The following is a 26834-nucleotide window of genomic DNA, read 5'->3' on the forward strand; positions in this document are numbered from 1 at the left end:
GACGTTGGTGACGCTTACTCCAATCGATACGCCCACGCGAATACCCGAGGTTCGTTCGGCGGAAACTGTGAAAGTTGCATCATTGGCGCGCACTTCACCTACATCGCCATGTCTCTCCGCACATTAACAAGGACGCCGCTGAGCAGCGTCTCACGGATAAGCACGATAAATACCATGCCATTGCGCGCCAAGGTCACAAATCCCGCCTGGATAAGCGGGTCGAGAAAGGTACAGCACCCCTCCAGCCCACCACGCCTTCACACCTAACAATCGCGTAGTATGCCACACCCACCGCAGACCTCCTGAAAGCGCAGCAAGACGACGACCCCGACGATGTCATCTTCACCAACAACTACGGCGTCCGCAGCATCGAGCTCAACCGACCGAAGAAGCTGAACTCGCTCAATGGCTCCATGGCCCGCAAGATCATACCGAGGTTGCAGGAATGGGCAAAGTCAGAACTGGCAGGGGTCGTCATTATCAAGGGCAACGGTCGCGCCTTCTGCGCGGGAGGAGATGTCGCAGCGCTGGCAAAGTGGAACAAGGAAGGGCCCCAGGGACAGCAAAACAGTTCAGACTACTTTGGGCTGGAATACAAGCTGGATCACCTCATCGCAACCTACTCGAAACCCTATGTCGCCTTCATGGACGGTATCACAATGGGTGGTGGTGTTGGACTTTCGATACACGCTCCCTTCCGAATCGCAACCGAGAACACCCTCTTCGCTATGCCCGAGACGACCATCGGCTTCTTCCCAGACGTCGGCGCGTCCTTCTTCCTGCCTCGAATGGAAGGCGCTCTCGGCACCTACCTCGCCCTCACATCCGAACAACTCAAGGGCGTCGACGCCTTCTACCACGGCATCGCGACCCACTACATCCACTCCTCCACCCTCCAGCAGCTCGAGGCGCGTCTTGCCGAATTACAATTCCCCGACTACATGAAGCTAGACGAGCGCTTCAAGATCATCAACTCTACAATTGAAGAATTCAGCACTGGACTACCCGCCGAGCGACCGCACATCTCCGGTGAACTTCGCAAGGTCATCGACACCGTCTTCCACGAGGACATGCCCAGCATCCAGAACATTTTGGCATCGCTTGAGGACGTCAAGAAGGGGCACAAAGATTCAGAGATTCAGAAATGGGCCGACAAAACTATTCAGACCATCCACAGCCGGTCACCCACCTCCGTCGCCGTAGCCCTCCGCCAAATGCGCGTCGGTCGCCAATGGTCCATCGCGCAGACCTTCCAAAAGGAATATGACATCGCCTCCCGGTTCATGGCTCACCCCGATTTCGTTGAGGGTGTAACCGCACGGCTCGTAGAGCGCAAGAAGGAGCGACCAAACTGGAAACCCAACACCCTCGATGATGTCAAGAACCGCGACGTTGATGCTTTCTTCCGAGACAGTAGTGAAGGGCCATTACCTTTGATTAGCGAGAAGGACTACCGCGAGTACCCGCACGCGTGGATCGGACTTCCTCGCGAATCAGAAATCTTGAGAGAAGCTGGTGGAAACAAGAGGGAGGATGTTGTTGCTAAGCTTTTGGAGAAGTACGAGGGCAAGCAGGGAGTGCGGGAAAAGATTACGGAAGTACTTGAGAGATATGCATAGGAAGTTGGATATGTAGGCTTCAGATATTTGCATGCAACATGTAGCTGGTTACCTCGGTGTGAGGCGAATCTACTATTGAAACGTACAATACTCCCTTGTTGATGCATACTACTCTGTTGGAAAGCCGCCGTCTAACGTAGCAGGACCCTATTCAATACATTGTCAGCAAAAGCGAAATCGTCACGAATACACATATTGCACAACTCACCATCCGCACCAAATTACGGTTAACAATCTTCCAGCTCCCATCCCTCTGCTTCGCCCACGTATCCTGATACTGAGCCTTATCAATCAACACCTTACTATTGTCCACTGGGTTTTGAACGCCAGTATACGGAGTAAAGTAGTGCGTAGCCTGGAAATACGTAACAGACACAGCACTCTTAGGACCGCAGATGTGAATCATCTGCGTGCCAAGATGGTGCTGGGTGGATACGAAAGTACTCAGACCGGGTGCTAGGTTATCGATGATGGCTTGAACACCGTTCAATACGCCGATGGGGTCGGAGTAGTTGGCGCGGGCATCGGCCGTGAAGACTTTCCGGAGTACGTCGTAGTTGCGGCCGTCAATGGCCAGTGCGTATAGTGATAGGGTTTGACGGATCGATTCTGTTGCGACTGGGTCTGGGTGGGCTGGGAGGGTGAATAGGCCTGCTACATCGCTAAAACTAACTGGCCCGGGCGATATATCGGGGCAGCTGGTGTTCGCATTGCGGGCTATGATTGAGGCGCTGGCATCATCTTGAGCGGAAACAAAAGACAGGGCGAGCAGAGCCGCAATGCGTAATGGGAATGCGATGCGCATGTTCATGCAGGTACGGAGCAAGGATGTGAGTGTGGGATGGGTGTATTTTAGAAGAATGAGGGCGTGATCAGAAATCAGAAGTCAGAATTGACTAGCCAATGGCAACGTTCAGGTTGGGAGCAAACATTCAATGGTTGTAGTTGATGTGTAGACATTGGTTCTCGGGAGGTTGGGACGGGTGGCGGGCGGACACTCTGACGAGCAGCCGAGCCGTTCCCCGGGATGCACGCTGTATGGATGTATGTAAGTGCATTTCGAGCTATTTGTCAAGGCCAAAAGGTCGTAGAAGGAAATGGGAAATCGTTGAGATGTTTTGATTATGCTGTATTCCTACGCTAACACAATTTGGTTCGTATGGACGTGTCTTGCCGGCGCTCGATCGCGAGGATATCTTCTCGTCTTGGTCATCGACATCTTGGAAATCGCGAGAAGCGAGTCTCGCTCAGGGCCATCATGGTACCATCTGGTAGGAACATGTACTGCTCCGGTCATTGATCTTGGGTGTCGATGGTGTCAAACCTTTGGTCGATGAGATGGACGACAAGGTGGAAGCGACGTCCATGTGAGCCGTTCCTTGGCGGCATGATTGGCGGGGTACAACGATCAGGGCACCTTGTACAAGGAAAGCGCTGAACAGGTCTGCGGCCGACGTTGAGTGAAGACGTACAAAGTAGACGACCCAGCGTTGCTGTAGTATCTGAGATTTTCAATTTTTCCCTTGGTGAGCCAACGCTACATTGCTCGTCAACAGCAGAACCTACACAAACGACGCATCTTTGACCCTAGTGCACTTACCTAGATGAATACCAGTAAGCAAACGTACCGCCAAGACATGCTTGTAAGACCTAGGTACTACCATGCATCGGCCTAAGTGCATTATGATTACTTTTACCGCACTTGACGATACACATTCCTTCTAACGAAGCGCTCATCGCGTACCGCCAACGCTGGGCACACCCCAAGCTCGCAAGCAGTCGCATCGGCGGTACTTCCCCATCCGGCGACACCACGCGGCCCGCCTCGCATGCAACGGCGACCGTCCGTTACGCATCCGGAAAATGGGTGGTCATCGGCCCATGTCCACATCTGGTGGCGTTATCCATGGCGCTCAACAGTTCAGCTGAAGAGGAAAAGCTTGGCTTGGACGTCGGGCTTGTGCATGCACTTTGTCGTACTGTTGCGATGGTGGAGAAGGTTGAGTAATCGCGAGGTGAGGAGGCTTGGGTTGTACATTGCTTGTGCCGCGATGGTGATAATTGAGGCAAGGCTGAGATGAGGTTGTTTGGTTGACGGTGGGAAGGCGGGAGCGAAGTGGGGCAGTCGCCGCGAGCCCGTGATGGGACGGTTGCGCAGGCACAACCGGCTGGGCTGATGAACAATGGTACGGAGATGAATTTTGCATTGCACAGAGTTCTGTGACGAGCGCCCGCTCAAGTTCAGTTTACACGGTGTCAAGTATGGACTCAGAGCATTCTGCATTAGACCTAGCATTACATCCTGCACATTCCGTAGACATGTGCATCATCCCATTATCATGCATTAGTGCATTAAACATCAGACATTGAAAAGTATACGCTATCTCCTCTTCCACATTACGCGATTAGAACAGTCCCAATCCGAGGCCCGCTGCTCCAATCAACATGCCCGCGAAGTGACCTGTTGGAAGTGCTGCGCCTCCAAGGAACTCGGAAGTCGAGCTTGGGCTCGGCTCTGGGGCAGACGACGTGTCTTCTGAGGTAGTAGTAGAGCGGGTCGAGGTAAGACTCGATACGATGATCGACGAGGAGGGAGGGGCAGACGAGGGTGCTTCCAGTGAGGAAGAAGGCTCGGGAACGGTCGAGGGCTCCGGAACCACGGATGATTCAGGAGGAGGAGCGGACGGCGATGGACCTTCAGACGCGGAGTCAGCAGGACTGCTTGATGGAGGCGCGATACTTGTCGGTGGTGGCGCAGCGCTGGAAGACGGAAGGATTGTGCTAGACGGTGCAGGTGCCGCACTACTTGGAGGTGGAGCCGGGCTCGAACTTGGGGGTGGAACTCGAGTACTGCTTGGCGGTGGTGGCGGCGGTGAAGCGCTGCTAGAGGGTGGCGGTGGAGGAGGCCGCGAGCTGCTTGGAACTGGAATTGCACTAGAAGAAGGAGGTGGAGGGGGAGGCCTACTTGATGTTGGTGGAGGAGGTGGCGATGGCGAACTTGGAGGAGCAGCAGTGGTTGTTGGTACTGCACTTGTTGAGGGTGCTTCCGAAGATGGCAGAACGACAGATTGCGCAGTCGGCCTTCGGACCGTCGATGTACTCAGGCCGGCAACTGAGGAAATATAGGTGGCAGTTCCAATTGAAGATTGAACGCCGCTCACTGTACTTCCATCGGCTGGGTCACATGCGTCTGGACCAATTGACTGGCCAAGCTGGGCAATGACGGTCGGCTGGCTGTTGAGAAAGTCGACTACCGTGGGCGCCACGAACGCTGTATTGGGGACGGAGTCGAGAGGTACAATGAGAGACGCATAGAGTGTAGGAGATGACAAGGCAAGGGTTTCTGTCTCAATCACACAAGCCGTTCCCAACGCCTCGACTTCCAGATGGCTAAAAGTCTCGTAGGCTAGGTAGGTCGTAGGATACGTCAGTGGCACGCCCGAGTAATCCCATGTGAATGTTGGCGGCGCTTGAGAAGGTAGGGCGTTGATGAAGAGCGATGAGCTGACATCCCTATTTTGATCATCCGTATAGATCGTGAGAGTGGCTGTTGGTACCTGAACGATCTCGGTAACGATCTCCCCAGGGTACTCTAATCTGGTCGCGGTGACGTCAATCTGGCACTCGCTAGAGCAGGAGATTGATGCAGGCGTGGTGGGAGATGGACTTGGTGTCAATGTTTCCACAATGGTAGTAGGCTGGATCTGGGTGGTAACGAAGGACTGAGTGATGAGAACAGTGGAAATGGACGTCGTTGCAGGCAACGTCACGGTAGCTACCGAGGTGGAGCCAGGAAGAGAGATCGTGCTCAACACTGTCGATCCTGGTAATGTGACAGTCGACAGTACAGTACTTGTCGTAACGCTGCCCGGTAATTGGGTGACAATCGTGGAGGTGACCGCAGGTAGCGTTACCGTAGAAAGGACAGTACTAGCCGGTAGCTGACTAGTCACAACCGAGGTTTCTGCAGGAAGCTGAATGGTAGAAGTGACGACTTCTCCAGGTAGAGTGAATGTGGAAACTATTGTGCTCGCCGGAAGTTGGGACGTTATCACAGAAGTAGTGCCGGGGAGTTGAACGGTAGTAGTCGTAAGCTCGCCAGGTAGAGTGATAGTAGACAGTACCGTGCTTGCGGGGAGCTGTGTTGTGACCGTTGACGAAACTCCGGGAAGCGTCAATGTGGTAGTAGTAATCTGGCCTGGTTGTGTGAAGGTCTCCACAACGGTCTCTGGTGGCGATATGCTGACAGAAGTCACTGTAGCTTGCGGGAAAGTCAGAGTCGATACAATCGTTGAGACCACTGTGCTAGGCGGAATCTGAGTCGTGATTGTCGAAGTTTCGCCCTCCAAGGTCGTCGTAGTTGTGGTGACCTGGGGTGGCAGAGTCAGAGTGCTAAGCTGCGTAGATACTTCTGTGACTGTCTCCTCAACTGTCTCTGTGGGGCCCGGAATGGTGACCGGAACAGTGGTCTCTATCGTACGATCCGATGTCACGACGACAGTCTGTGGAATAGTTTCCGTAAACGTAGTCGTGATGTATATCTCGGAAAAGACGGTCTCAGTAGTAACACTCGTAGTGCCAGACAGGGTCAGGGTTGATACAATGAATTGTGTTGACGTTGACGTCGACACAGATGTAGACACGCTCGTCGTCAGAGACGTTGTGGTCACGCTGACCACTTCTGTTGTCGTTGTTGGCGTGAAGCTGATGATAGTCTCAATTGGACCAGGGACCGACACTGTCTGAACCGAAGTCTCAATGGGTCCCGGAACCGAGACGGTTTCCACTGTAGTCTGAGTAGGACCTGGAATAGAGACGGTCGGTCCAGGGACGGTTGTTGTCACAGAGATGAGGTCGGTAAGAGTGAGCGTTTCTGTTGTTGTCGAGACCACCGTCTCGGTCCTGACAGATGTAGTCCCAGGCACTGTGCAACAATCAGCATGTGTTTTGTAAACCGCTTAGGCAGATATGAAAATAAAGACGGAATACATGAAAACAAGGCAGAAGTTCATAGGATTAAGATTAGCAGGTCGCATCGAGGGGATGAGCAACTTACGTGTTTCAGTGATAGTCTCATAGATTGTAGTAGGGTAGGTAGTAATCGAAATGTAGGTCGATGTTGAGATGCTGACCGTCGTAGAAACGTCGGTTTGCGTGCTGATGTCGGTTGTCGTCGTCGTCGTCGTGGTGAGATCGGTAGTTGGTACGAGAGTCACTACCGTTGAGATTATGGTCTTCGTTGTGTATTCTGTGATTGTGTTGTTGACGGTTGTTGTAGGCCCGGTCACAGTATCATAATCAGTCTTTGTGATGGTAGAGTTGTTCACATGAGTCACAGTAATGGGCTGCGGAACAGAACAGTACTCGGACGAAGTAACAGTTTCGTGCTCGGTCTTTGATAGTCAGCAACAGTCGGGGGCAACTTAAGAATGGTCATACCTCTGTGACAGTGACGTTCTCTGTATGGGTCACAGTCAAGGGAGGCGGAACAGCGCAATATTCAGAAGATGTGACAGTGACCGTTTCCGTTTTAGTTTCAGTCTTTGTTTCAGTATCTGTTTCGGTCTTTGGAGGTGGCGGTCCAGGTGGTGGTGGTGGATGTGATGGAGGTGGCGGAGGTGGTGGTGGCTTTGATGGTGGTGGTGGAGGAGGAGGCGCGTCGTATCCACTAGACGTGGTTGCTTCCTTCGTTGAGGAGGTTACTTCTGTGGGATAAGCAGGATAGGTCTCTGTCGGATAGGTGTCTGTGGGATAGTCGTCTGTGGGATAGGCTTCTGTCGGATAGGCGTCTGTGGGTGAGGTGTCGTATGCAGGCAGTGAAGTACTGTTGTCACCATATCCACCACCTTGCGCGACAGCTATGCTTGTAAAAGCCAGCAGAAGGGGCCAATGGCTGCGCATCTTGAAGCGAAAGACTGCTACGCCGGCTGAACGAGTGGCACACGGCTTGGAGCTGGACGAGAAGGTTAGACACGTGACGTGATATGCCTGAAGTGACAAAAGAGCTATCTTGACTGAGAAAGTACAATACAGTGTCAAGCGTGGCACTAGTCAAGGTACGGATTGAAGTAAGGGGAGGATCAGGAACGACTATGTAGGGTACCAATGGGGGCATCACATACCTTGCGACGAAAGATGGGCTGGAGGCTCGAAAGAGGGAAGGAAGCAAGCAGGAACGGATAACTATAAGACGATGACGAAGCTAGCTGCCGACGTGCATATGACGGTGGGAACAAATCCTTTGGCGAGGCTGGCAGCAGCCAAGCTTGGCCAGTAATCCTGTGTGCCAGGGTATGTAAACATCAGGCCGGAAGCAGAACAACCAAGCCGAAGGCATAGATCTACCTGACCGCCTGCCAAATGACGAACGCCCGGGCTTGGTGGCAGCATTGAAGTATACTCAGATTGCCTAGACCTTCTTCAAGCAATACGGCCGGCACAGCTCAACGGCGAAAGGCCGCCACAGAAGCCAGGGTCGCAGTGAGACCTAGTAGACTTCCAAGACGTGGTGTCGCATTCAATCCGCATGATGAAAACCGCCGGACAGATGCAAGTGACGCGGGATATTATCCAACCCAGAGGCCTGAAGACAAGTAGAGAATCGCATCCATGGCGGTTGCTGACATGGTTACTTCTGAGGCCGCATAAAGTTAGCTCGTTACCTTGCACAGAGTAATGGCCTGCAGCCCATCATCACTAGCGATAGCTTTTGGCGCCAGACGGGATCCGATGAGGATGGCATTCTGGGGGCCGAAAATGAGGAGCGAAGCTCGGAGCAGAAGGGCGCTCCTTGCACAGGTCCGCTGGTGCCGAGCGCCATACTCGCACTGGCTACACGACTCTAATTCCCGAATCCGTACGATCGTGTTTCTTCAAGGGTGGGTCGCGCAGGGTGACAACAAAAGTGGATTGTGTGTTGCAACGTGTGAGAGGTGCATGCACGTGAGAACGGATGTGCGTGCTGTGCGGGAAAGTGGGGCGGCGGCTCGAGCGATTGGGCCGTTGGCTTCCGCTGAGTAAGGCGATCGAGCGCGCCAGCCAGTGAAGCTCCACCTGTCCGCGGGCCGTCAAGGCTTCCCTCGAGGTCTGCCTTTCCAGCCACCTCAGCATGCAGCCTATCTGCGGCCCTGGTCAACAACGATTGCCATCCAGACTCTCGATTGAATGCTTCGCGATCCTTCTCCGCCCAGTCCTCTCCCAATGGGAAGGCCGGTGGCAACCACACAACCTGTGCCCTTTCACCGGTATCGCCACGTCCAGTCATATGCCGGCTCGTCCACATGTAATATGCAACCTCAGGGCGCCCTGGCGATGCTGTGCCTCTACCCCGCCTGAGGCACGGGCGCAATACATCCACAACAAGCAGATGGGCTTGACGCCTAGAGCGGCCAGACAAATTGATGTTTAACCGATCCAAGCAACGGCAATGAGGACCTTGCGACTGTCGTCCATGGAGCGCTGATATGCATTGCCCACGCAAGTCGCGGTTCATTGCCAGTCCGGCACTACCAGCTGACCTACGCTAAGTGGTTGCGGTAGCTGACAAGGTGTTGGTGGTTTCTATGGCTTGTGCCTCTTCTTATCTGTAGCCTCCTCTTATCAACCGACAGCCCTTCACTTCGGCTGCGATGCGCCGTGGTCAAGTTACGACGATGTTTTCCAAGAAGCGTGCCGAGCCGATTCAGTTGCCTTCGCCTTACGTTCTGAGTCCCAGTGGGCAGTACGAAGGAAATGACGGGAAGTGGTCTACGTTCTTCATCAATGTCGGCGACGACGCCAAGAACAACAGCAACGGCCAGAACTTCAGGGTACTCATATCCACTTCTTCGCCTGCTACCCTCGTACCGCAACAGACCGACTGGTGTTCTGATCCCACTCCTGAAGAGTGTGCAGCGAATCGTGGTATCTTGCCATACGAAGGCCGTCCGTCTCTAGGTTTCGATGACGAAAAATCTTCAACATGGCAGACTGCAGGAGTCTACACTATTCCGGTACCCGAGTGGTACAATGACACATTGCAAGCGGAGGAACCAGCCGCAGTTTGGGGTGTGGATAATGTTGGCCTGGGTGAGAGTTCACCAGGAGGCTTTATCCTGGCGGAGCAGTATGTCGTGAAGTACACCGTTGCAAACTTCTACATGGGTTCCCTTGGGCTCGCTGTTGGATCTACCGGACCCCCTGGCGCACTCAAACCAAACTTCATGGACAACATGTACGGAAGCGCCCACAGAATTGCGAGTCGGTCGTTCGGATATACCGCGGGGGCTTATTATCGTAAGTGCATCGTGTGGTGTGTATCATCAGTTACCACCGCAGCGGGAAGAGAAATTAGCATATCTGAACGCTAATACAAACAGGCAATAACAACAACGGAGTTACAGGAAGCTTGGTGATCGGCGGTTACGATAAATCGCGACTTTCCGATCTAGGTGTCTCGATCAGTATGCCCAGCCGGCAGAACAACACGCTTGCTGTTGGCGTCATTTCCATTCTCTGGAAGCCAGACCAAGACGCCGAAGCCACCACAACTTCTTTCACCAAGGGAGGATTTCCTGCTACCATCGATTCCACATTACCGTATCTTATCCTTCCGGACGAAGTCTGTGACCTATTCGTCACTACTTTCGGTCTGACCTTAGACGAGGATGTCCAGCTGTATACTGTCAACGACTCATCGCACCAGCAGAATCTACGACTAAACCCAACACTATCCTTCAAGATCGGCGCCAATACTGGTGGCGACAGCACAGACTTTACGGACATAACTCTCCCATACTCGGCGCTGGACCAGCAAGCCGGATATCCACTCTTCTTCAATACAACCCGTTATCTTCCCATAAAGCGATCACTAAATGGAAGATTCGTGTTGGGGCGCACATTTCTGCAGGAAGCGTACATCGTGGTCGACTACGAACACCAGAATTTCACGGTCGCTCCAGCCACATTTTCTGATCCAATGCCAGATCCGAGTCTAGTCACCATATTCGATAGGTCTTACACTGGCCTACCGACACCGCCAGAGTCTGAGTCTGGAGGTGGGCTATCGGCAGGCGCAATCGCAGGGATTGTTGTCGGCATCGTTGGCGCTTTCATCATTGTCGCAATCGGTGCTTACCTTCTATGGAGGAAGAAGCGCCGGACGGCAAAGGAACCCGAAGAAAACACCGAAAAGCCGTCTGAGATTGACACAACTTTTGCTGGTACTGAGATCAAGTATCGTCGTGTCTCAGAGCTCACTGGCTCTGAAGCTCCTCATTCACCAAAAGACCCTGCAGCAGGCTATTACAGTGTTGATCACAAATCCTACCCACCTATCAGCGAAATGTCTCCGGAGAGCACCCCCGCTGAGCTTTACAGCCCTCCGCCAGATGGTCGCAATTCGCCCGACTACTTCTCCAATGGCAGGTATAGCGTGCCTCTTGCAGAACTTCCCGGCGGAGATACGATCAGCTCAATGCCTAGTAAAAACTCAGACATGAAGCCAATGCAGAAACCTCCACACAGCCGAAGTCCAAGTGACAACTCACTTTCGACCAATATCGACGAAGTACTAGCAAAGAAGGCGCCTGAAGCTGGACCAGATGGCGAAGCCACAAGATCAGCAGTGGAGCCTGGAGCGCCAGCCACTGCTGAAGAGATTACCAAAGCAAAGGCAGGCGCACAACCCGAAGCGGACAACGATGCGGAAGAGGCGGCGATCGAACGACGGCCGTCACACACCAGAGGACTGAGCGACACAACCATTCAAAGCGATAGTACAGCAGTCTCGCAACCAACACCCGAAGAGCTAGAGCGCTGGGCGAGAAGTGTAGATGGCCAAAGTAGGCCCATGTCTCCATCATGAACGACAGAACTTTCGACTTCGAACACTTCCATGACTCAACACTTTCGGATCTTTTCTTCCTTTAGACTTTTGATATGTTTTGCGTCGCAACGTTCGCCTCTTGGCCAGTCTTTTGGGATTATTGCAACACGTAGATAGTGTTCGACCTTTCTTTCGGGATGTTCACGAGGAGACGATCAAGATACCCACTAGTACACTCTTTACGACTTTAATGTAATAGTACACTGCATCGCTATCTTATCGCATCGCACTACATTCCATAGAACCGCCAGCTTTTGAAACACTTCCGACATCTCACAACGGCACGCGTTCTCGCATGGTTCGCATCATGCCTCATCGGTTCTCGCGCAGTACATTATCGCTGAAGCAGTACGGCGTCTGCAATGCGACTACTTGCGTCGTATGCTCCCCACACCAGTGGCTGTCTCTTAAGCGCGGATCCTCTAGCTTCCGACATCTAGAAGCAATGATCGCTTCTAATGATCCCCAATATGCGTATTTCCGCCAGCGCAACCAGTTCGTCCCCACCGATCAGCATGCAGCGGCAATACTCTATTGCCGCGTCACTCGGCGTGATTGACCGTCACTGCATGCTTATACAACGCGACCTGCGTGCGTGCGTGGTGGTTAGCATCCGAGCGGCACAGTCTAGCGCTGCGGGTGCGAAGGAATTATTGATCAAATTTCCACCTCCGCGTCCTTCTCTAGTCACCAACTTTAAACAGATGATTGGAAGTTACTCCCCTCCCCAACAATGAGGCTCAGCACTTCGCGTCCTTGAGCTTTCTCAATACGGAAGGTGCGCAATAGTAGACTTACGCCACCGCTCTTTGTTCCAAAGCACCTCAGCGGCTGGCTAAAGGACCATGCAGTAGGCCTGCATGCGACTTATGTGAGAAAGCGGCACAGCCTGGTGTGAAGAAAAGCATTTTGGGGGCCGTCACACAAGACATAGGCCGCATATTGGGCAGGATGGAAGGCAAGTCAGCCTGGTATGTTGTTGAGCATGATTGACGTGGCAAGTCGCAAATATCATACCGATCGTGGGATTAGGATGTTGCGATAGCGGTCATTCTGTGGGGCAAAGCCACAAGGTGACTGTCAGAACGCGCTTACGTGGGGCACTCGAGAGAGTACGTTTGAACATTTTCTGTAGTGTGGGTAATAAGATTGAAGGCGGGCGTAAATTGGTCATAGTGGGCAAGACAAGGGCGCATTTTTGGCGTGCAAGCGTCTTGAATGAAAGATACATTGGAAAGCCGCCAAACACCGACCGAACGGTCGACAGATACGAACACATTCTTGTTCGTATTCGCGCCACAGGCATCAGCTCACAATGACGTTGCCCCAATTATGTGTTGTGATTAGAATTGCAGCGACTACGCCGCAATTTATTATTCATTGGCTGTGAACCTCGTTATACTGCCGGCCGTGGTACGCGGCGAGAAGCCGCTGCTAATGCGGGTACCTAGCCGGCGGTCACCTAGCCGGCGGTACCACTCAATGGGGATGATGGGATCGACCCGAGGCTATACTGCCGCTAGAGAACTGCAGGTCCATAGTCTGCCAACATCGTGATTATATGTATTAGATCGCTCCACACCTGTGTTTGTATGGTGTCAGCTGCGAGTCTGCCGGGTCGTGGTGAGTGGTCTGGCCACGGGGCCAAGCCTGGTATTAGTCCTCTCCCGGAACTTGTTCGTCCTCTGCAGCACCCATCTGAACAGCGAACTTCGAGCCTCGTCGCTGGATAGAGTAAGATTGCGATGGTTCAGCGCCGGACGTTGCAGATCCGATAGTCGGTGCCTCCCGTTGAGGTGTTGTTTCCGCCGATGGCTGTTGAGACGCTGATGCTGACTCAGAAGCGTGTCCCCGGTTCAGGACATTGGTGAACAAGCTCCACGAATCTCCCTGCTGCAGGAAAGACAGAGGCCATTGAATAGCGGGTGTCCAACTCTGGTCAATGGCCTCATGGCATGCTTTCGATACCCGCTGTCCCCAGCCCTCCATGAACCAGTATCGCGTCTCAGCTGCATGGAACATGGTCGTATAGTACAAGAGAATTACGATCGCGCCTGACCTTCGCTGTTGAACAGCTTCCATGAAATCTGGTCCTAACTGCAGAGGCCAAAAGAATAGGAAACGTAGCTCCCGGTTATCCACTCGAGCAGGCAGCGATATCTGGAAAGCGGGCTCGAAGAGGGAAATGACAGTAAGATAAAGTTTTCGTTCAGCCTCTGAGAGATCTGTTCTCCCCTCAATGAATGAGACCAGTGCTGGTAATTGACTTTGCAGCTCTAGCAGCACGGGCTGCGATGCAGTGGGTTCCAACGGATCTCTCAATATCGGGCCGAGAAAAGAGTCCCTCACTGCCATTTGAGCGAGCGCAAGAACGTGTCCCATACCTTGCATGAGATGGAAGGCATTCACCAGACTATCAATGTCGTTGACAGGTGCAGTAAGAGGTGTCTGGGCCTCGAATCCCGTTGAGGCAAATACGCTGAAGGTGAGCAGTGTCGACGTAGCTACAATCGCCGGGGCGTCTTCGTCTGTTACGTTTTGAAGCTTCTCTCGAACTCCCCGAATGGCGAGATCTTGATGATGGATACCGCAAGCATAGTATGGCTGCCGTTGGTCTAGAGGCTGTTGATATGCTTTGTGTAGCGCCGCAAAGGCCAGAATCTCATGCATGAAGAAGTCATGTGCGTTGGCTTGTTTGGGAGCCTCGACCCTCCACATATGCCGAATAGTAGGTCGTTGGGACAGGGTATCAAATGCCTCTGTTGTCCAGTGGTGTCTAAAACAGTTGGTGATGATCCTGGCAATGGTCCAACTGACTTACAAGAGCTCCAGGTCCCGCAACCATAGCGACGACTGACTCGGTTGATTTCTGTGTATATATCTAGTCAAGAAAGGGTATGCGTCCGATTGCGAGTCGGAAGAATCCTCTTCCGAGATAGTCGAGACGGCCCTCGCTCCGGCTGCGGTCGACGGGTTGCGCGGGTAGGCCACGTGGGCAGACGATGCCGATGAACCCTGTTACACCAATGAGAAAAGAACGACTATGTTTCATGGCGTTTTATGGGGCATACCGGTATAGATCGTTCGAGCGGTGACTGATTCGCACGTCGTGATGCAGACGATGCGGAAGATGCCGAATGAGCTGACTGGGATGCGCTGGGATCCCAGACGACGAGGCTACACGGAACGCCATGGCGGGCGCAGTTGGTACACGGCTTGAGTTCATCACACTGAGCTACTTCAGTATCGAGTCCTCGTAAGCGTGTAATGCTTAGTTCGATGTTGTGTCCTACCTTGACATGGCGGGCTTTACATTGCTGGCAGCCTAGTCTGGACCTAGAGAACGTGATCGGGTCAGATAGGAGCGAATAGTGGTTTTGAGGTATAAAACGGGGATGCTGTGGCTCGAGGGTACGGGGTTGTGGGCGACGAGTGGTAGGAGTGTGGCGTGATGATTACGGACTTTTTGTGGCCGAGGCGCGGCATTGCAGCGAACTACCGTGACCCGAGACCAAAGCTTTGGGCCTCGACAGTGTGACCAACCGATCAGGCTATCGTCGCAACGGACCGTCTCGCTGTTTCAAGCCGCAGGATGAGGGAACAATGCGAATGCGAAGGTGAGGTACGTGTGGACGATGCTGTGGGTGGTGGGTCGGGAGAATCTTCGCGCACAAGGATGATCCCACACTATGCCACGTTCGCTCCAGACGATGCCGAATCGAACTTGACGGCAGCCGCGGCACACCTCGCATTCGCATTCCGGTGTTCGTAACGAGATAGATATAGTCTCCGACATGTGATGCGGTTGTGGTCGACGTCGCGATCCATTGGGTTGTGCGTCATCCGGCTTCTTCCGCCGCTTCAATCATCTCGCGTTCGGATCATAGCGTCATCCTCAAGACAGGAACATCGGAATCGACCCTGACCAACGGTACGATGGTATAATGTCACCCATTAAGTCGGAGTCGAGGACGCACGAGCCCAGAGATAGACGCGAGAGCCGCCTCATTTACAGTCCATCGCGGACGCGTTAACACAACCTCCATCGTTATCGAACCCTTTTGATGCATACGTACGAGTCAAAAACTATGGAGAAAGAGCTTGGAGCTGGCGGGTCGATGATATGCCCAGGCAGAATTCTACTAGGACTTCGGTATGGTGCTCCATTGCGTCCTAGCCTCATCCACATTATCCAACTGTAAGATGCACATCAACTTCCGCGATTGCAATGTAGCGCATATTGCTTTTTCCTCTCAGCTCAGAGGGGTCATGGCTTCACGAAAAAGAACCGCGGCAAGCCAACTAATGCGCGGGCCGCCTGACACCCTATCGACGTCGGCATCGTCGGGGTGGTCTTATCGTTATTGCACGCATGCATGATACAGCTCTTTTGTGTAAGAACTGGGTGGTTACTTCTCGAGGCATGCCAGTCGCAAACGTCATATTACAAAGAGCCTTGGCAAACGATTACCGACCACAGCACATTTGCGGTGCGAATTTCTGACTGGTCCCCGCGCGACCTTTCATCCGAGTCATTGCTGGATGCTGTGCCAGAACCGCTCTCTGAACAGAGAACAGAGTGTGAACCCTATGTAGCAGCTGGAAGCCGGACGTGCACATGTGCAGAGCAGAATGTGGGTATCGTATGACCAAGGCGCAGTCAAGATCAGGTGTAGGGTGGTTTGAATGGGTCCTCTTTGACTCACATCTGTGTGACGCACAGCGAGACGAGCCACTCACAACTTCCGCAACATCGACGACCTTGACGAAAAGATACTCTCACGAATGAGAGAAATCGCAAGTATAATATACTGGTTTGAATGGGGTTGGGTCGTATTGGCTCTCTGAACATGGAAGAGATTTCACAGTGGTATTCTAACCACGGTTCTCTTAACAGTGTGAAAAAGGCCGCAGTAGAAAGCTCCAGGGCTCACGCTTCTAAACAGAAATATTCTAACCATTCAACCCACTTTACAAATCAGTGCAACGTTTACATCTAGATCCTTCATTAAATGCAGGCAATGGATTCGCATCAATCAACCGACTTGTTTGCGACGACAACATCGTATGGATCTGTCGAACCGGCTGCAGACGTAGTCGATGGAGTCCACAAGCTTGCCATAGAGGAAGAAGACGACTACGAAGTACACGAAGACGAATTCGTGACCCCCGAGGAGATTGACCCGTACGATTCAGACGACTCTGATGCATTCGAATACCGTGTAGATCTTGCTACTCAGGAGCTCCAGCATGCGCACAAACCATTTTATACGCGCGCACTACTCGAGCGTGTAAAAGACTGGGTTGATCAGATCCGTGGAGAGTTCTCTTTAGCATCTAAGCAGCGAGCACTCAATCATATTGATGCTTCCGGGCTGAGCAAGAAAAAGTACAGGGTCTGGAATCGGGATGACGTTAAGGCCAACACCATCCGAGTTGACTATCTCTCGCGAGTTGAGATGCATCCTGACTTTCAAAGTCAATATGGAAACCATTCAGAACAGATCAAGACTCTACGACGCTACAACAAAGACCACAAGCAAGACTGCATCGACACGCCATACACTTTTACAACCTTTGATCGATGCTTCTTCAATGAACACAAGAACATAGCAAAGATGAGGACATATTGGAGCACTATACAACACACAAAACGCCTTTGGATAGCGAGTTCCGCGAAAAGACAGCTGATAGAAGCATTCCAGGAGATAGCCAAGTCGTGCGCACCGATCACGCAGGTTGTCTGCTTTGGGATAGGCGCGCTTAATCTTAAGAAGAACTGGTACCATTCCGCCATCCAATATATGGCCATCTTCAGCATTATACAAGCACTAAATCAGTACTACCATCAGGCTGACCCCGCTCGGCCTTTGATCAAGCTGGTACTACAAGATCCGAATTACGAGACCAAAGATCATGAGATCTTGCGAAAACTATTCAACAACAACGACAATATCAGCTTCGTGTCTGATCCGGATGGTCTTCTTGCAATTGATGCGGGTACGCTAGTCGTGACAGCGTATCTCCCCTTCCAAATGCCCCTGGTCCAGATAATTGCCGATCTAATATCGGAAAATCCTGGTCAAGGCCCAGCGGCAATACTATGCGACATCATGGAAGTCAATCCTGAGAAGCGGAAGTACTCGTTCAGTGAGCGCGCATCTCCACATGTTGCCCGGCACTTCACAAACCATTACGAAAGGGAAGAGGATAGGTTTGAAGATCACGGATTAGATGATGAGCTCATGGCAGATGTATATGGAGAAGATTGGGTGGAGAAGGACAGGATGTACTGGCTGAACAACATGGATCTCTGGGTGCGAAAAAGCGGTGGAATCCAAAGAACCGCACGTTCAAGATCAGTAGCCAGGTAAAGGTGGCTGGATTGTCATTATACTAGCAAGCATATCATGATGGTTCACCTCCATGGCGTCAAGGGATATCCGCCACAACGCGCATGCGTGACTACGAGGAACTGAACGAGACAAATACCTTTAGCTCACACGTGTCTCGAAATTTTACCGCGTTCACAGGCACTTGAGACATTGGAATGAACGGCCATCGCATTACTTGGGGTATACATCAGTCTGTTTCACTACTGATCTTCACGGCTGCGACATGTTTGAGGACTACACTCTTTGTTCACAGTTTGCTAGTGAATATGTACAATGAGGTGCACAATGCTATAAGTTGCTTGGGCACATCCATATCGATCTCATCTTCATCTCCCTCAACCCACCAACGGGTTCATTCGCAACATCGACCCCATCGCTCGCCATGCCGATGACAACAAGATCTCAGTCCAAGGCCAGACCATCTTCTGGTATGCCTTCACCCTCTGAGAGGTCATCCTCGGCTGGAGAGATACAGGCTGACGACGTGATACCTGACATGGAGGATGCGGACAACCCTTCGGAGAATCCTTCAGCTAGCGACTCCGAGCAAGAGCTAGGGGGTTACTGTGGCTGTGGCTGTGATTCTGAGTTCAGCTCTGACTACGACTCTGATGACTCTGATGAGGATTCATATACAGAACTACTACCGCCAACGCAGGAGTGGTTTAATTACCCTGTCGATCTTGTCGCTTTGGAAAGGTCACAGGGCAACACACCAATCTATACACGTTCTCTGCTTCGTCGGATCCGCAAGCAACAACAGAAGGTTCTTCACCAAATGAATCATTCATACGACCACCCCACAATAAAATATCTCACTTGGCGAGACCCGGACGGTCGTCCTACGAAAATCTGGGAGAATGGTAAATCTGGTCATTCTGACGATGAGCAAATCAAACATGTCGGAGTTGAATTCATACCCCGTGTAGCGTTCGATCGGGACTTCCAGCGCAAGTATGGTTTGGAGGTGAATGCAATATTCTGGTTAAGGATGTATAGCGACACTCTACCCTTGCCGGCTGGTATCCTGGGAGTAGCTTTCGATGCTCCTTACGCGCTTCACACGCAACAGCAGGAGAAGACTAACGAGCACGAAGATGCAGAGCAGATGCAGCGATATCGCGATGCGATCGCGCAAGCGTTGGCTTTCTGGAGAGAAAGCGACTTGCGGAGCAAATTCATCAAAAACATTAAGGAACTTGTAAAGCTGTCGACCCGGATCAGAAAGATTGTGTGCTTTGGAATGGGAGCACCAAGGTCAGATCGTATCTTGGACGAAGCGTTCCAGCACATGTCCGTTTTCTGCATAGCGAACATCTTAGCCAGGCGCTACAAAAAGAAGCCAACGAAAGGAAAGAAGATACAGATTCTCCTCCAAGACGTCCAATACGAAGAGAGAGACTGGACGCTGTTTAAAGAGCTTCATGCAGCTATGGGCTGTGAAACCAGCAGTGAAATAGAGTTCGTCCGCGACCCAGACGGCCTTCTCGCCATTGACTCCCACACCATGGTAATCGCTCCCCATCTGCCCGTCACATTTCCTTGGGCTCAGATTATCGCCGATGTGTTTGCGTCGGGATCAGGACCGGCTGTCATTATGGGAGATAACCTCGATGACGATGCTGAGAAGGAAGTGTTCAATCTTCACGACCGTGGATCATCCGCCGTGGCGAGATTCTTGTCAGATCGATACATGAAGACCCAGACAGGTCTCAAGAGTGAAGGACCCAGAGCACGACTGCCCACGGAAATGAGAGAGTACACCCCGTGGACGGTAGACTGGCTTCCAGATATGGATATCTTTGTAAGGAAACAGAGTATGTAGAAAGGATGGGAGGGAAGACATACAGACGGTTTATAGCGCTTACTACTTGAAATAGCGCTACGTTGATGTGTCTGCTCCGTCATTCGCACCCGACTCTTTACTTATCGCACTGTTTCGATAAATAGCTATGCTAGTTCCGCTGATTTACATTGCTACCCGTGTCTCATCTCATCACTTATCTTGCCCCCCCAAATGCATATCAGTACCGTCAATAAACAGCAAAAAGTGATGGACATGACGGAAATCGAATCCGTATCTCCAGAACGGGCCGGGTGTTAATGCCACCCGTTGTTGCCCTCGCCTAAACCGTTGAAGGCCAGACTACCAGCCCTTGCTTGCTGCCACAAGGCAAGGTCCCAGCGTCGTGACCATTAGACCACATATCCTGCCGGTACGTCCATAGCGATAAGAGCAAACTGTAAGATTAATGTAAGCATGTACAAAACAAATGTATTAGCAAAAGAGAAGCTTTCAACTTCATACTCACCTTTCTTAGGCTGCGCTCCGACCCATGCTTTCTCTCACCCGCACTCTTACCCGCCTCTTTACCCTGCTCTCCTCTTCCCTTAGATAGCTTTAACACCGCCAAAAAGATAGGCACAGCGAGACTCGAACTCGCATCTCCCTATATACATTCATGGCCTGGGTTGTTTCGCCCCCGAGCCAAGGGCCAAGCCTGCAGGACCAGCGGCAGAGCTACACACCCATCGCGGTTCTATTACTAGGGTATCTTGACCATTAGACTATATGCCTTGAACATCTTCGATAGGTTGCCGGCGAGTAAGAGAAGATATATCAGATCGAGTTGCAGCGTGGTAAGAAAAGAAGTGAGTTGTTTGAAGGCGTTTGTGCAGTCAAACATTGCGATAGCAAACCATGCCGACATAGCAAGGCGACCCTTTGCAGCGTCCTAATCCAAAACGAAACTATTGGGCCATCACGAACAGCAAAAATGATTCGACATGGCGAGACTCGAACCCGCATTCCTCTGCAATACCCAAAGGAAAACGATGGATACGCCCTAGTCGTCTAGGTGAGTATCTTACCATTAGACGACATGCCCTTGATAGTTGTTGATGAGCGATTGAAAGATAGCCAAAGCTATAGCAACGGACATTGAGCGGAACAAAAAATCATGATGGACATGGCGAGAATCGAACCCGCATTTCTTGTAACCAAAGGCGTTCGCCAGTGGTAAGCGGTGGCGAATGGAATGAGCCAACAATTTGCATTGATGGAGAGAGCCAACGAGTTGAATCGCCAGTGGAGAGCCAACAATTTTCATTGATGGAGAGAGAAGGTGGTGTACTGTGCTCAAGCGTCCTACCATTAGACGACATGCCCGTGAGATGATGTTTGATGGGATGAAAGGGGATTGGATGGCATATGTAGACGCCGGTGGCACGCAATATTGCGAGAAGTGTGTGCGGCGATGCGGAGGCGTCATGGCCTGATGCGGGAGCTCCTACGCGTCATCTTGATGTGTTGTGGCAGTCGCTGATGGTTGTGGCAGGCGTGACGGGGAGGATTGCGTGGGCTTTGAGAAGGCACCATGAGGCAGGAACGCAAAAGCCCACGATCTTCTAGTGACGGAGACACTATGCAGTCATGAATTCCTATTCTATGTCGTTGTCCTACTAATTCAGGGTATAATCGCATGTAATCATCCACTCACTCGATACCCTGCCAACAGCCGCCAGACCACCCACATCTAACTCAATAACTCCTTGATATCTTCAATCCTCTGCACTCTCTTCTCCTCATCACTCATCATACCAAGCGAACTCGCACTGCAAAACGTTAGCATCCACTCTCTCCATCCAATTGTTCTCTCTCCACTTACATAAACTTCTTCCTCTCCTGTATCCTAAGCATCTTCTCCTCAATACTCCCCTCCACACAAAACCTCACGACCTTAACCTCCCTCTCCTGACCCATACGGTGCACACGATCGATAGCCTGAGCCTCGACGGCAAAACTCCACCACGGGTCCATCATGAAGACTTTGTTTGCACAGGTCAAGTTCAGACCTACACCACCTGCTCTCAGACTGAGGAGCAGAACATATGGTTTTGTGGATGTGGTGAACTCGGTGAGGATCTGGGCGCGCACTTTCTGGCTGATGGAGCCGTCGAAGCGGAGGAAGGGGATGTGGTCGCGGGTTAGAGCTGGTTCGATAAGGTCGAGGAAGGATGTGAATTGGGAGAAGACGACTGTTTTCGCGCCCTTTTCTTCTTTGCGTGTCTTTTTGAGATGGCCTAAGAGAGCTTGTGTCTTTGCGGAGCCGGTGACGCCGATGCGACGGAGGCTGATACGAGGTGTCTGCGTGGAAGTAGGCGGTGCGTCAGTGGCGCGGAAAGCGTGGTTATCTTCGTCTCCTTCAGTGACATTGTCATGCCGGATGACTTCGAAGACGTCGCGCGCGTTGATGGGTTCGCGGCAGTTCCAACAGCGTGGTATCTCGTTTTTGTCGCGCTGATGGGCTATGTAACTTAGCAAGCACTCTTTGCAGGCTGAGTGCCAACAGCCAGTGACTGCTTGCTCAATCATTGGTTCTTCGGAGCAGATTGGACATTCGGCCGCAGACTCGTCTTGGATCTGTTTCAAGACATGTGCGCCGAACCTGTTGACATCTTGGTCGCCCTCGGCAGTGAAACGTTCAATCAGAGAGGAGAGGTCCATATCATCCGCCAGTCCGTTTGCGAGGTCCGATGCTAACGAGGCGTCTTCTTCGTCAGCGACAAGGTTGCGATTGCGTGTCAGTACAGGATGGCAGCATGATTGGCGTAATCGTAGAATTTGCGCGAAGATGGTTGTATAAGACTTCATCAGTGTGCCGGCTTCAGCATTAGCATTGACCAGACTCTTTGCGCGCAGAAAGATGTGATCGTAAACATCCCGCTCGTCCTGTGACAGCACTATCTTCTCAACTTCGATTGTCCGAGGAGGCAGTGGTACCAGCGCTTCACCGTCGGGTGTCTTCATGTCCTTCGTTCGACGAAGCACCAGTGGCTCTAGTACAGTCTGGACTACGTTCAAGGCGCGCACAAAGTCGCCCGATTCGAATGGCACGGTGATGAATGTCTTCCAGAAAGAGAAGTTCGCCCATGGCTCTACCTTGAGGAAACGAACCAGACTGAATAAATCTTCCAAGCGGTTCACGATGGGTGTTCCTGTAAGCGCCCATCGGTGTTTTGCACTGAGCTCGTAACATGCTTTCGCCGTTTTCGACTGCCGGTTTTTGATGTAATGCGCTTCATCAAGGATAATGCGGAAGTACTCCAGCGAGAAGATGCCACCATGCGAGCCACGGTTCCCTTCTTGGGCAACCACCTGGTTGTACTCTGATAGAACTGTGCCGTAGCTCGTTATGATAACGTTGGGCGCATTAGCGCCATTCGATGCACAACATAGCTTCTGCAGGTTTACAGCCTTCTCCGAGCCGTAATAGAGCATGGCCTTCAGTGTACCTTCTTTGGACGCCTTCTCGGCTTCGCTGTGCCATTGTGCCAGCAATGACATGGGTGCTATGACGAGTGTGGTGTATGGCGCAGGCTCAACTTCGGCACTGAGCTTTTGCAACCGGGGAAGAGCCTTCCGCGTCGCCAACGCATCCTCGTCAACTTCTGTTCTATTTGTATGGATCAAGCTGAGCATCTCGATAGTCTTACCCAGACCCATCTCATCAGCGAGTATACCGCCGAGGCAGTTCTGCTCTTGTTTCGGGAATTCAAGCGAGAGCTCGCCAGAGTAGGGATTGACGTAAAACATGGTCTGGTCTTCGATGGTCGGTATTGGCTGATTGTCTGCATCGTGAGTTGGCCACTGGTATTCCTCCCACAAGGGATGCATCGAGGTCTCCTTGTCCTCTATCGACTCATTCCTTTCTTTGCTGACCATCCAAAAGAGCGCCTGCTTCTGATACTTGCGCAAGTCCATGCGGAAGGTGCTTGCTGGCTCCATGGTTGGGGTGTCGAAGTCAAAAGACTGCGCCTTCTTGTACAGTGAATCCAGTTGATCTTGTTCCAGCTCTTCTCCTTCTTCGGCTTCGTCGGGTGGCGGGGAGGATGTGGGGTTCGTAGACGTCGCAGGCGTGGAGGATGTTCCGTTCTTCGGCTTCGGCTTATCGCCTTTCTTCTCTTCGCTCTCTGCTGCCTGTAATAGACCTTGTCGCTTGTGCTTCGCTGTCTCTTCATTTTCGCGGGTCGGTTGGAGGTTGATGTTATCGAACAGCTTCACAAGACCGATTTGCCGTAGCCGAAGGTCTCGCTCGTCCGACGATTCCTTCTCTTCGAACAGATTGATCTCTCGATTGTTGTCCGGTTTGGCAAATTTACGCGAATCGAATGCTGCGCGAACGAAAAAGGCTCGTAGCTGTAGGTATATGGTATCGCCTGTGCGTATTTTGTCGGGCGTGTAGACAACCGAGCCGTCGAAAGAGCACACTTTCTGATCGAGGAGTACAGATACCCATGCTGCTGAATCATTGTCCAACCTGCCGACTTCAGCACCACGTTCATTCATGAACCTGACTACGATATCTGGCTTTGAGAGTTTGATGACCTTCTTTGCCTTGTTGAGTTTGGGTTGTGGCTTGGTGCGCTCGATGCGTATCTTTTCGTCGTGCTTCAGCTGAGATCCGCTCTTGGTAGCAAAGCCTACGACACCGAATGAGCCGATATATCGCTTGCTGGGCATCTCTCGCAGTATCGTGGGTGTAGAGGTGCCTGAACCTGGTGTGGACGCATTCGATATTTCGGATTCGGTTCGATTGAGGGTTTTCGCTATCGTCATCTGAATGGGCTGTCGACCGGATTTGAAGACGGGTGCGGGGGACGGTGAGGGCATCTTGCTCCATGAGCCGTCCAAGTAGAGGTTGATTGCTACACCTTGTCAGCCATGCAAGTACAACCTCACACTTACTGGCATACCTCGTTCTACATTGCTTCCACTGACGTCTTTCAGCTTCTGCAGTACCGTATGAGAGAGTTCTCCAACAACCGCCTGGAGCATTCCCACGTCGAAACTCCCGAAATCGGCCTCCTCATTGCCGTTACTTTCGTCTGGTGTATCTGCGGCGTGTAGTGGCGGCGACGAAGGGGGAGGTTCGATGGGTTTCGACTGAGGCTGAGGGGGAGAGGAGTCTTCTATGAAGAATCGGCGCTTCTTGACGGGTCTCTCGTCTGGGTGTGGTGACTCCATGGTGTTGTGTTGTGCGTGTTGGTGTTGCGCTTTCCTCGCATGCGCCCAATTCGTCCAGTCGCGTCGACGCGCTTTCACGTGGCGACTGCGGATGATCGACGTAATAGCGTCATACAACCCACCAGTCGCCGTGCACCCTTTGTGCCTTACGAGCAATTGCGCCTCCCCCAGATTGCGCAAACACATGCATCTTCTAGGGCTGTAGATCGATTTTGTTCCATTCTCTGCTCGATTCCCATGCATCTTCGCTCTGTACAGTAGTTTTCGTCTTCTCAAAAGTTTTCAATGCCGCCTCCGAGGCTCCGCATAGCTCCTGTCCGGCGCATACACACCTACCCAAGACCACGACGGAGGCAATTTCACACCTCGCCACGACTGCACAATGCTGCTCGCCCCTCAGAAGATGAGATTGCACGCGCACGTGCTTACTGCGCGAATCTAGTCAGGTAGCTTCATAACGGCAACTCTCTTCTGTCGCACACTGACGAAACGGCAGAACATATGATGCGCCCTCACATGTCCTTCAAACCTTCATACCGCAATCCTCCCGAGACGCCTACCTCGCGATCCGCGCCTTCAATGTCGATGTCGCCCGCGTCGCCGACACTACAAGCACACCCACAATTGGCATGATGCGCATGCAATTCTGGAGAGATACCGTCACGAAAGCGCTAGCCGGTACACCTCCGAAAGAGCCAGTCGCCATCTTATTGGCACAAGCAGCTGAAGATTTGCATGAGCGATCTGGTGGGAAGGCGCGACTGAGCAAGAACTGGTTCCACCGCATCATCAACACGAGAGAACAATATCTAGGGAACCCGCCATATCCCACGTTGAGCGCACTGGAAAGCTATGCGGAGAATACATACTCGACCATGCTGTATCTGACGCTGTCAGCGCTACCCCAGGCTTCGCTCACCACCGACCACATCGCATCGCACATCGGCAAGGCCATGGGCATCGCAGCTGTACTACGAGGCATCCCGCTCATCGCGTTCCCCCCACAACAGCCACTAGGCACTAGCAACTCCATGACTGGGCAATCAGGGCCCACACAGGGCGCCGTACTCCTCCCACTCGACGTAATGGCCGAAGCCAACGTCCGCGAAGAAGACGTCTTCCGACAAGGCGCTTCGGCCCCCGGCCTCCGTGACGCCATTTTCACTGTCGCGACACGCGCGAACGATCACCTCATCACCGCCCGCGAGATGCTGTCTAAGCTACGCTCCGAAGGCACACTCGGCCACGACTTCGAACACCAGAACGAGGAGGAACATCAGTATAGCGCACAGCAGATGAACACGGGGCAGGAAGCGCAGTTAGCAGAGGTCGAGCAGGCATTCGGTGTCTTTATGCCGAGCATAGCGACACAGTCCTGGCTGGACAGGTTACAAGGAGTGGACTTTGACATCTTCGATGCGAATCTGAGGAAAGTCGACTGGAAGCTGCCCATGAAAGCGTACTGGGCGTATAGTCGGCGGAAGTTATAATGTTCAAAAAGAATGAAGCATTTACCGATGTACTTCACAAGGCTGCAAGGTTCTCCGAGCGATGATGCTGATCTTCACCATTACATCAAACGGCGAGGTGCAAATCAAAACCCTGGAAGTGGACCGAATGCCATGTGGGGTTCGTTTTTCAATTTTAAGTTTCCTCTCCTTTTGAAGCTGAGGTAGGGAAAAAGAAGGAGGTACGGTGAACGTCCGCCTCTTTAAATACTCTTTCAGGGCCCTTGTCGCAATCGAGCTGGTAACCTCAGTGAAGTTTCATGGGAAGTTCATCGCATTGAGGAATTGTATTTTTGAATAGCACGGCAGGTCCCCGCACAGAACGTCATGCATATCGACATGACCTTTTGGAGAGGTTCTTATGAAGCTTCTGATATTGGTTCTTCAATCTTCGTTTCCACTATCAGAAGATCGAAGGGG

At 52.2% G+C, this 26834-nt stretch overlaps 8 protein-coding genes across 8 annotated transcripts; 5 read left to right on the forward strand and 3 right to left on the reverse strand.

The window, feature by feature from the left end:
- Positions 1 to 108: 108 nt before the first annotated feature.
- Positions 109 to 1619, forward strand: J4E92_002234 (uncharacterized protein; the record flags this gene model as incomplete). Its single annotated transcript, XM_051493639.1, has 2 exons — positions 109 to 228; positions 279 to 1619. The coding sequence occupies 2 exons, from the start codon at positions 109 to 111 to the stop codon at positions 1617 to 1619; spliced, it is 1461 nt and encodes a 486-aa protein (XP_051356870.1).
- Positions 1620 to 1727: 108 nt separating this feature from the next.
- Positions 1728 to 2430, reverse strand: J4E92_002235 (uncharacterized protein; the record flags this gene model as incomplete). Its single annotated transcript, XM_051493640.1, has 2 exons — positions 1728 to 1766; positions 1828 to 2430. The coding sequence occupies 2 exons, from the start codon at positions 2428 to 2430 to the stop codon at positions 1728 to 1730; spliced, it is 642 nt and encodes a 213-aa protein (XP_051356871.1).
- Positions 2431 to 9271: 6841 nt separating this feature from the next.
- Positions 9272 to 11463, forward strand: J4E92_002236 (uncharacterized protein; the record flags this gene model as incomplete). Its single annotated transcript, XM_051493641.1, has 2 exons — positions 9272 to 9857; positions 9977 to 11463. The coding sequence occupies 2 exons, from the start codon at positions 9272 to 9274 to the stop codon at positions 11461 to 11463; spliced, it is 2073 nt and encodes a 690-aa protein (XP_051356872.1).
- Positions 11464 to 13140: 1677 nt separating this feature from the next.
- J4E92_002237 (uncharacterized protein) lies at positions 13141 to 14154 on the reverse strand (the record flags this gene model as incomplete). Its single annotated transcript, XM_051493642.1, has 1 exon — positions 13141 to 14154. The coding sequence occupies one exon, from the start codon at positions 14152 to 14154 to the stop codon at positions 13141 to 13143; it is 1014 nt and encodes a 337-aa protein (XP_051356873.1).
- A 2351-nt stretch (positions 14155 to 16505) lies between these two features.
- On the forward strand, positions 16506 to 17858 carry J4E92_002238 (uncharacterized protein; the record flags this gene model as incomplete). The annotated part of the gene is made up of 1 exon (XM_051493643.1): positions 16506 to 17858. One exon carries the CDS (start codon positions 16506 to 16508, stop codon positions 17856 to 17858), a length of 1353 nt encoding a protein of 450 aa, XP_051356874.1.
- A 403-nt stretch (positions 17859 to 18261) lies between these two features.
- J4E92_002239 (uncharacterized protein) lies at positions 18262 to 19704 on the forward strand (the record flags this gene model as incomplete). The annotated part of the gene is made up of 1 exon (XM_051493644.1): positions 18262 to 19704. One exon carries the CDS (start codon positions 18262 to 18264, stop codon positions 19702 to 19704), a length of 1443 nt encoding a protein of 480 aa, XP_051356875.1.
- Positions 19705 to 21415: 1711 nt separating this feature from the next.
- Positions 21416 to 24906, reverse strand: J4E92_002240 (uncharacterized protein; the record flags this gene model as incomplete). The annotated part of the gene is made up of 3 exons (XM_051493645.1): positions 21416 to 21494; positions 21548 to 24587; positions 24636 to 24906. The coding sequence occupies 3 exons, from the start codon at positions 24904 to 24906 to the stop codon at positions 21416 to 21418; spliced, it is 3390 nt and encodes a 1129-aa protein (XP_051356876.1).
- Positions 24907 to 25191: 285 nt separating this feature from the next.
- J4E92_002241 (uncharacterized protein) lies at positions 25192 to 26396 on the forward strand (the record flags this gene model as incomplete). The annotated part of the gene is made up of 2 exons (XM_051493646.1): positions 25192 to 25352; positions 25403 to 26396. 2 exons carry the CDS (start codon positions 25192 to 25194, stop codon positions 26394 to 26396), a joined length of 1155 nt encoding a protein of 384 aa, XP_051356877.1.
- Positions 26397 to 26834: the final 438 nt, after the last annotated feature.

The sequence above is a fragment of the Alternaria infectoria genome (genome assembly GCF_024043175.1).
Source record: "Alternaria infectoria strain BMP 0036 chromosome Unknown scaffold_2, whole genome shotgun sequence".
Classification (NCBI taxonomy): domain Eukaryota; kingdom Fungi; phylum Ascomycota; class Dothideomycetes; order Pleosporales; family Pleosporaceae; genus Alternaria; species Alternaria infectoria.